At 42.2% G+C, this 10,759-nt stretch overlaps 1 protein-coding gene across 1 annotated transcript in view; it reads left to right on the top strand.

The window, feature by feature from the left end:
- Positions 1-10,759, top strand: part of LOC117943373 (dedicator of cytokinesis protein 3-like) — a 168,834-nt gene that overhangs the window by 119,686 nt on the left and 38,389 nt on the right. Inside the window, exons 13-19 of the mRNA XM_034869456.1 lie at positions 805-978; positions 1,625-1,749; positions 3,428-3,590; positions 5,003-5,109; positions 6,006-6,177; positions 8,726-8,823; positions 9,950-10,033. Of these exons, the coding sequence (XP_034725347.1) occupies positions 805-978; positions 1,625-1,749; positions 3,428-3,590; positions 5,003-5,109; positions 6,006-6,177; positions 8,726-8,823; positions 9,950-10,033 (923 nt within the window). The remainder of the gene's footprint in view (positions 1-804; positions 979-1,624; positions 1,750-3,427; positions 3,591-5,002; positions 5,110-6,005; positions 6,178-8,725; positions 8,824-9,949; positions 10,034-10,759) is intronic.

The following is a 10,759-nucleotide window of genomic DNA, read 5'->3' on the forward strand; positions in this document are numbered from 1 at the left end:
TATATGACGCTAAAGGAGACAACCAAGCGTGTTATATGACGCTAAAGGAGACTACCAAGCGTGTTATATGACGCTAAAAGAGACAAAGACAGAAGAGGTAACTACAGTCAACATTTTGCAAATAAGGACATCTTCCCAGTTGTGCTACAAGAGAAATATGATTGCCGACTACACCAGTTCCTCCAGGATTTCGCCACCTTTTTTAACTATTGTTGCAGCCCAAAATGCCTGATGGTTGGGGGAGCTTTTGTAAAAAATTGCAATAAAAGTTGCGATGTCTTTTGTAGAGTTCTTTAAAAATAATAAAATTACCTTAGGCTGAGTTTTCAGGATGCTGCAAATGTTGTTATAATATGACAATGGCTGGTGGATTTAAGACAAAAACTGATGAGTTTTTGAATGAGTGAATTTTAAACATGTCTGTCAGTAGCTTTCTTGATCTTTGCATTGTTAGTTAATTTCCTACCGCGGGCTGGGACACGCATACAGGTTAACAGGACGGTCTGACATGTTTTAAATGGTCTTTCGCTGCAGGTTTAGTTGTTGAATGTGAGATATTCGAGTCACAGCGTCTCGTCTTCACAACAGAAAAAAAGGAAATGAATTTGCCGACGTACGTGCGACGTCAACCCGTTCTCACTCCTGCTTGGTCATTGGCTCTCAGAGTCACAAACAAAGTCTGGCACGGGGGACTGCTGGGATTGGTTTAAGTAGCGGGATACTACACTTGGTCAAATTTGCGGAAATGTTGCGGTGATTGGTCAAAATTGCACCAAATTGCACGCTGTGATTGGTTGAGTTCAGGTGAATTGCCGACTGCTAAACGTGTGAACCCTCTCCCCGTCCCTGCAGGTCTGATCATCTCTCTGCAGCTGCTGAGGGGCGACATCGAGCAGGTCCGCCGGGAGAACCCACTCATCTTCAGCAGGGGGGTGGCCATGACACGCAAACTGGGCTTCCCTGATGTAATCATGCCAGGTGAGTAAGGCTCAAAGTACCAAGGAATGATCCACCTCGATTCATAATGATTATAATGTAGATTATCAGTCAATAATCTACATAACCAAGGGGATTGACATTTTCCCTCAGACTGCCCTCCAAACAGCAGCACCTAAACATATGTAGTACGCAGAAGTGTCTTTCACCCCTTTCCACACACATTAACAATGCATGTCACACACACACACACACACACACACACACACACACACACACACACGTGAGCCTCCCCTCGGGCAGTGATGGAGCGAGTATTTAACTCCCATCTTCATACATTAAGGCTGACATCTCCTCTATAAGGACAAGCTAACATGATAAATGAGTCCACGAACGCTAACACGGGCCATTCGTCTTGTCTTTGTCAGAGGTATTCAGCTTTAAAATGTGTGTGAGCCACTGTGTGTGCCCCAGTCTGTGTGTGTGGACACTTTTATACCTCCAATATCCAGGTTGTTTTTGGGGTGTAAGAAGATGTCAGTGACACAAAGCAAACTATTCCAGCAACCTGCGTCTGTGCTTGTCAGGCTTGTATTCCCACTGTGTCATCATTACATTTCTCAGGTGAAATGGGAAACGACCTGTGAGGCCTCTTGTCTGCATGTTAATGCGTCTTTCTGGTTCCCAGGTGACATCCGCAACGACCTGTACCTGACTCTGGAGCGAGGGGACTTCGAGAGAGGAGGGAAGAGCGTTCAGAAGAACGTTGAAGTCACCGTCTACGTGCTCTACGCCGATGGAGAAATCCTCAAGGTAAGAAAGCAGTGCTGTCGTGCTCCCGTTAGTAATGTACCTAAGATACTGACAGGGGCGGATTTAGTCATTTTGAGGCCTAAGGCAAAAGGCATGGGGCCCCCCACAATCCTTGTTCTCCCCCTTTTCAGACCTTATTTATCTGAGAAAGACGTACTTGTAACTTTTCTCCAGTCTACACTAGAGCAACCTGGGCCGTCGTGAAAAAGGTTGTTATCTTTGGAAGTTTTGCTAAAAACGTTCTGCTTTCATTCCGCTTTTTCCTTTTTTCAGAACGACTTTGGTAGCTTCGCTTCAGTTTTCAACCGTCTGTAGCCTCCGGCTTACAGCATGCTGAGCTGTTTGTTTGCAGATGCGCAGTAGGATAATGGAATAGTCCAATGAAGTGGGGACTGGGGGGGGTTTCTCATCATGAATTAAACAATCGTAGGATAGCACTTTAGCGTATCAATGTTTAGAGATATAATTAATTGGTGAAAAGTAAGAAACAAATCGTACCCATACGTTTATGAGGCGTTTTAGGGGGCCCTTGGTAGCTTGGGGCCCAAGGCAATTGCCGACCTTTGCCTAATGGTACGTCCGCCTCTGTATACTGACATGTCTTATAATGAATGATTGCATAAAACATAATTTAAAGACTTCCTGGATACATAGAATAATACTGCCAGATGCACTGACTTGTTTACAAGTACAACCCAACACATTAGGAGCAAATCTGGTTGCATGAAATTAAAATGTTAAAATTCCCTCAGCTGTCCCTTAAGTCCAAGGCGTTTTTATTTGCCCACGTAGACTATTAGTATTTTATTTTACCAAAACATTCCCAGCTGTGCTCTCTATAAGGCATTGATAACATCTACAGTGTAACATGATGTAGTGGCAGACACAAGATGGACGAGTGCACCTGTCAGAGACAATTAATGGATGTGGTAGAGATGATCCGGATACTCGGCTAAAACGAGTATGAACGTTCACTTTTAGGGTTTCTTCAGCCTCAGGTTGGTTTGTTACTTCGGTTTGTAGCACTTACTTAGTAACCAGTCGATTTCTGGTTAACGTGGGTTTTGTTCAGACGTGGTGTTGGCAGTTGATCCGTAGGACACAGTCCACCGCGCGCCCTCTTTCTTTCTCTCTCTCTGTCTCTCTCTTACACACACACACACACACACACACACACACACACACACACACACACACACCTGGTGTGGAAATAAAAAAGAACCAAAAACAAAAAAAATCACACTGATCACAAAAAAATTAAAAGTTAAAAAAAGATTATGTTGAGTATGAAAACTCTTGTTCATTACATTTTACTTCATAATTGCAACTGCATGTGTTGCATTCCTTGTTGCAAAACTTGTTCTGTATGTAATTTCTGATCAACCCATATCAATTGCATGCTTAAAATAACATACCGGTTAAAGCCCCGCCCATTTCAAGACAACCTGACCCACTTCCGGTTAAATCGGACCACTTCCGGGTTAGGCCCCGCCCAGTCCGAGTACAGATACAGATAATTCATGTGGTAAACAGATACAGATAATGCTGTACTCGCTCATCCCTACTATGTCGCCAGGTGTGAAACATTCTTTGTTTCATGCAGTTAACTTTACATGCATGTTCCTGTCCGTGTCCCCCCCCCCCCCCCCCCCCCCCCCCCCCCCCCCCCCCCCTGCAGGACTGCATCAGTCTGGGTTCAGGTGAGCCCCCCGTGCCGGAGCACCGCTCCTTCGTGCTCTACCACAACAACAGCCCTCGATGGAGCGAAGTGATCAAGCTGCCCATCCCCATCGACCGCTTCAGAGGCTCCCACCTGCGCTTCGAGTTCAGACACTGCTCCAGTGAGTGTAATCAGCTTTCATTAGACAGATACACAGATACACAGATACACAGATACATAGATACACAGATACATAGATACACAGATACACAGATACATAGATACACAGATACACAGATACACAGATACACAGATACATAGATACATAGATACACAGATACACAGATACACAGATACACAGATACACAGATACATAGATACACAGATACACAGATACATATATACATATATACACAGATACATAGATACATAGATACACAGATACACAGATACACAGATACATAGATACATAGATACACAGATACATAGATACATATATACATATATACACAGATACATAGATACATATATACATATATACACAGATACACAGATACATAGATACATATATACATATATACACAGATACATAGATACATATATACATAGATACATAGATACATAGATACACAGATACATAGATACACAGATACACAGATACACAGATACACAGATACACAGATACACAGATACACAGATACACAGATACATAGATACATAGATACACAGATACACAGATACACAGATACACAGATACACAGATACACAGATTCACAGATACACAGATACACAGATACACAGATACACAGATACATAGATACACAGATACACAGATACACAGATACATATATACATATATACATAGATACATAGATACACAGATACACAGATACATAGATACATAGATACACAGATACATAGATACATATATACATATATACACAGATACATAGATACATATATACATATATACACAGATACACAGATACATAGATACATATATACATATATACACAGATACATAGATACATATATACATAGATACATAGATACATAGATACACAGATAAATAGATACACAGATACATATATACACAGATACACAGATACATAGATACATATATACATATATACACAGATACATAGATACATAGATACATAGATACACAGATACATAGATACATAGATACACAGATACATAGATACATATATACATAGATACATAGATACATAGATACACAGATACATAGATACACAGATACATAGATACACAGATACATAGATACACAGATACATAGATACATATATACATATATACATAGATACATATATACATAGATACATAGATACATAGATACACAGATACATATATACATAGATACATAGATACATATATACATAGATACATAGATACATAGATACATAGATACATAGATACATATACTGGATGTTTAATACCTAGAGATGGTCTATGCATTCATTATGTCAGTGAAAAGAAGATTATCAGTGTGCGATGATTTGTTTCCTCTGACCTTCTCTTTCCCCCCGTACCTGTACGTCTTTCTCTCTTTCCTGTCTGGTTTCCACTCTGCAGCGAAGGACAAAGGAGAGAAGAAGCTGTTTGGGTTTTCCTTCTCTCCTCTGATGAGGGAGGATGGAACCACTCTTTCAGACGAGAGCCACGAACTCTACGTTTACAAGGTCAGACAGAGGCTCACGTGTTGGTCTTCCATTTGTAGTTTTTGCAGCATTTTCTACCCAAATGATTCTGGAGAGGAACATCGCAGATAAAAAATAATTTTGCTTTTAAACTGTAAATTACGGGAATAACAATGTATAAGTTTCAAATTCGAGCCGTCCTTGAAGTTGTTTTTATTTCAGAAACACGGGTTTCTTTCGAACCAAATTGCCCCAAAATAACAAGGATGGTTCCACACAACGTTCTTTGGGTGTTTTATTCAATTTTATAGACATAGGAACATAAGAAATGTTTAAATGGTTTCAAAACAGCATCCTGACCAAACTTTAACATGCAGTCTGGGATCCACTCAACATCCCCTGAGCTTAACTATTAGTCACAGTCATTAAAACAAAAAAAGAAGTAGTGAAACTAGTGGGAACAAGGTGGTGTATATAACCTACTGGTGGCACTGAAGAGGAAGCATTAAAAAAAAAGCACTGAAAAAAGCGTTATTTCCAATTTTGACCCTGGAAGATGAGTTCATGGTCGAAGGGATTGGTTAAAGAAAACATGGTTTGGGGCCGTCAGCCCACCACTAAGGTGCATCTTTACCAGTCTGGTTTGGTTTTAGACATTTGTGAGGTCGCAGAAGTTACCGTTCGAGACAGAGTAAGGTCCCGTATTGTAAAAATATAACATAAAATGTGGAAGACCCGGAAACACTGACCAATAAGGGTGGACTGGGCCTTTTTGGGAGGGGTCTTAAAGAGACAGGCTGAGTATATTCAGAAAAGAAAGTCCTAGTAGAAACCCAGAATATAAGAAAGAATCTGAAAAGAGAATTATATGGTACCTTTAAACCTTTGCTAGTTTGACTGAGCACCCTTTGTGTGTGTCTTCCCCCTGTCGGCCTCAGTGTGATGAGAACACCACCTTCAGCAACCACGCCCTGTACCTGGGCCTGTCCTGCTGTAAGGAGGACTTCAACAGCTGCCCCAGCATCCCCTCCAGCCTCATCTTCCAGCGCAGCGCCAAGGAGACCTTCTGGATCGCCACGCAGCTCTCCTCCACCAAGCTCACGCAGAACGGTACGCAGCCGGCCCCCTCATACAGGGTTAGGGGTTCTAGTGACACTACAGTACGCAGCTGCTCCCATCATACAGGGTTAGGGGTTCTAGTGACACTAATGGTACGCAGCCGGCCCCCTCATACAGGGTTAGGGGTTCTAGTGACACTAACGGTACGCAGCCGGCCCTATCATACAGGGTTAGGGGTTCTAGAGACACTAACGGTATGCAGCTGGCCCCATCATACAGGGTTAGGGGTTCTAGTGACACTACAGTACGCAGCTGGCCCTATCATACAGGGTTAGGGGTTCTAGTGACACTAACGGTGCTCCCACCATACAGGGTTAGGGGTTCTAGTGACACTACAGTACGCAGCTGCTCCCATCATACAGGGTTAGGGGTTCTAATGACACTAACGGTACGCAGCCGGCCCCATCATACAGGGTTAGGGGTTTTAGAGACACTAACGGTACGCAGCCGGCCCCATCATACAGGGTTAGGGGTTCTAGAGACACTAACAGTACGCAGCCGGCCCCACCATACAGGGTTAGGGGTTCTAGAGACACTAACAGTACGCAGCTGCTCCCATCATACAGGGTTAGGGGTTCTAGAGACACTAACGGTACGCAGCTGCTCCCATCATACAGGGTTAGGGGTTCTAGTGACACTACAGTACTTTCACAAGTCAAACCCGTGGGACAAGGACAAGGAAACCCCACGCATTCTGTGATTCCACAGTTAAAGTTTGGCTATTTATTGTATCAGTGTGTGGATTCTGGCCCGCGGTGTTGTTAAGGCAACAAAACAAATACGTTACCATCATTATGCGGAAACACACACAGTTACACAACCTTATCACCAAGATTTCTGTCAGATTTTGAGACACTCTAGTCACACTTACCCCGCTCCTCGTTTCCGAGTTGGAACTCCAACTTTTTTATTTCCCACGGGAGTCAGCTTGGTCTGAAATGTGCTGCGTACAGAGACGCATGCATCCTTTTTTTGGCTTTCGCGCAGGTCATGTTTTGAAAGACGCTGCCCTGTAGCTTACTAATGCAAACGAATAAATATACACGAAAATTTGATGATGTCCGACTCATTTTATGAAGAAGAAAGCCTTACATTTTCAAAAAGTATTAGACAAATTACCACTATGTTCTGCTTCATGTACCATGTTTGTTTTTTGTTTTATTCAAATTTTATTGAACAATATGGACATACAGTAGAAAGGAACATCTTCTGTACATCTTAAAGTCCATGTTCTAAAAGAGCCAGGGTGTTACTAAAGAAAAAAAAACAATACAAAATGAGCAAAACCCTTCATGCAAATATTTTTGTACAGCTTACAGAGGTCATGTGATCTAACAGCTTTCTTGTTTGTACAGGTAGAAATGGAAGCAATGCATTGTTTAACAATGGAAGCCAGCTCCAAAAAGCTTGGCTTCTTCAAAACCTTTGATTTATGTAAATAAAATGTGGTTAAAATAATAATTAGATTTATCGTGTAAGGCTCAGAATAAAGCTTTCTATCATGCTGAGTGAATCCAAACGATACATTTTCCCAATGTAGTGTAAAATGAGGGTAGATATAAACAGCAATAACATGGGATAATCTGCCCCGTAGTTTCTTGGTGTACTGCTTCATGAACCATGTCGACAATGTGACTTGTCGTGACGTCGGACTCAGAGAGAGGAGCTACGAGAGAAAATAGGCCCGGCCTACCATTGGATACGTGTTGAAGTTCAATGGGCAAATGTGTGGCTGTGCCTTTTGCTAACATTTTGATTAAATTCCCAGCATGTTAGAGTTATTGCGGCGTGGCCAGAGCAGCAGCAGAGCGCCTGGGTCTGGGCCTGCCCTGTGGGGACAGGAATCTTTGTGGATTTGTTGGCATCTGTCGCCCAAAAAAAATCACATGTGTCATGAACTTTATTTATTTTTAACTAAATTGAGCTAGATGTTTTCAAAAAAAAAGTGACGTGTACAAAATGAGTCGTGACGAACTCTGATGTTGTTGCACTGTGGTATACAGGAGTCAAATGTGGGGTCCATCGTATTTACGCTCGGCTTAGCTGTGCATTGTGGGTAATTTATAGTGAATGAAATATTGGAGAAATCAAACACAACTAGAAAATGGCAAACACACGGTATAGTGCTCGGTTTCCGTGAGAGGGGACGGTTTCCAACACAGCTGTGGACTCAGACCTGAATTTTAACAGCCACAAGAAGACATTAACGGATGTTGTAATTGTTTTTTATTTGTTACTTCATGTTTTTCATGTCATGCACTTTAATTGCCTTGTTGCTTAAATGTGCTCCAGAAATAAAGCTGCCTTGCCTAATGAACAATTAGATTAGATTAGATTAGATTAGATTAGATTATACTTTATTCGTCCCACAGCAGGGACATTTCCTTATTACAGCAGCAGCATTTTCTACAATAAGAGCAAAAACAAACAAATGCACAAGTGAACACACAACAAGCAAACAGCAGACAGTGACTAATGCAGGAGGACCGAGCTGTTTCTAGTCTTTTGTGGCGGGCTGACTTTGCTGTTGTTCCTCCAGTGGACCTCCTGGCGCTGCTGAAGTGGAAGGCCCACCCCGACCGGGTCATGGACATCCTGGGCCGGCTGAGACACGTCAGTGGAGAGGAGATAGTCAAGGTGAGGTCACACTGAGGATGTTTGTCTTCCCGTAAACGACCCCTCCCGCCCTGCCAGGTCCCTGTTCTGCCCTCTGGAAAGAGGGTTCAAAGTCTCAGGGGCAAAACATCCCACTTTTGTGTCACTATTAGGCTCCTTAATGCACCCTGCAGAGTAAACCTGTACTACATGCACCTTCTTCAGATGCACTTCATAGACACTCCATGGGAAGGTCTTTACAGCTTTTTACTGTATATGTGACTATGTTATGTCTCTCATGTACTGTGTGTTCCTGTGTTGGCACCGAGACCAATTCCAATTAACTGTGTTGACATGGCAATAAAGTATTGAACTTAATCTTGGACTTGTAATTACAACAGATCAAGTTTACTTAAATGTTTTTAATTGTTATTTTTAGTTATTTTAACCCTGATTTTCACACAGAAACCAATGCATGACAGCCCACAGTGCACTGCAGAGTCACTGGACGTGGTTTGTTCGGCCTGTTTCCCAGACTTACTAGCCTGGTTGACACACAAGAAGGTTCACACACAGTCCACTTCCAAAGGGGCGTCACCAACGGACGCTGCTTAAATGCCTCTGGGCGCGCTATTGGATAGACCCTCAACCAATCAGACATGCTATCTGGGTGACGCAGCAGCAACTAAAGCTGCTTGCCGTCGCCGTGCTATCGTCATCGTGTAAATCTCAAATTTATCGGAAGTTCATCGGGGTCTTTTCCCAGGATACAGACTCTCAACATTTTACTTTAATCTAGTTTACTTTAATCAAGTTGAGATTAAAGAATCAAAAGCACTCTGTGTGACAGTATGTCATATATATATTGAGTAGAAACTTGTTCAAAGTTGATATAATATATGATAATTATTACTACGTTTACAAAGTACTAAGCATGTACCTGCTCACTGACAGGATTGTTTGTTGTTTATTTCTGATAAGCCAATCTTTAACATACATAGTATTTAGCTGATAAAAGCTTTAACAACAGATCACATGTGTAACTGTGACTGACTGGCTGTGTGTGTGTGTGTGTGTGTGTGTGTGTGTGTGTGTGTGTGTGTGTGTGTGTGTGTGTGTGTGTGCGTGTGTGTGTGTGTGTGTGTGTGTGTGTGTGTGTGTGTGACAGTTTCTCCAAGACATTCTGGACACATTGTTCTCCATCTTGGACGACAACACGGACAAATACGGACCACTGGTGTTCCAGTCGTTGGTAAGTGTGTGTGTGTGCGAAAAACAGAAAGAAAGAAAGAAAGATGAATATTTATAAATAGAGTACTTTGTGAGTGAGAAAAAAAAGTCTTACCAATGAAAAAAGAAATAACAGCCACGACACACATATCACATATCAGACAGGTAAAGACAGGAAACAGAGCCTCTGATTGGACAGCCACTCTACACACAGAGTGACAATATCAAGGTCAAGTCTATTGGCAAATATAACAAAATAAAAACAAAATATAACAAAATATAACCCTGTTTCTGTCAAGACCACATGGTCTCAGGTCTGGTTATTAAATCTAAAGGCTTGATTGGTAGTCAGGTCACTGCAGCTACAGACATAATCGGATCAAGGCCAACAAAGGCCAACGTTATATTCATATAAAACTTAATATGTCTTATTCTTTTTCTTTTTTTTAACCCCTCTCCCTCTCTCTCTCTCCTGTATCCCTCTCTCTGTCTCTCTCTCTCTTTTTCTCCCTTTCTCTAACCCTTTTCCTCCTGTCTCCCTCTCTCTCTCTTGCTCTCCTGTCTCTCTCGCTTTCTCTTCCTCCCTTTGTCTCTTCCTCTCTCTCTTCTTCTCTGTCCCTCTCCCTCCCTCTCTGCTGTCTCTGCTGTCTCTCTCCCTTTCCCTCCATTACTCCCTCTCTCTCACGTCGCCCTCTCCTTTTCTCTCCTTTCTCTCTCTCTTGCATCCTGTCTTTCTCTCCTTTACACC

The sequence above is a fragment of the Etheostoma cragini genome, chromosome 4 (assembly GCF_013103735.1).
Source record: "Etheostoma cragini isolate CJK2018 chromosome 4, CSU_Ecrag_1.0, whole genome shotgun sequence".
NCBI classification, from domain to species: Eukaryota; Metazoa; Chordata; class Actinopteri; order Perciformes; family Percidae; genus Etheostoma; species Etheostoma cragini.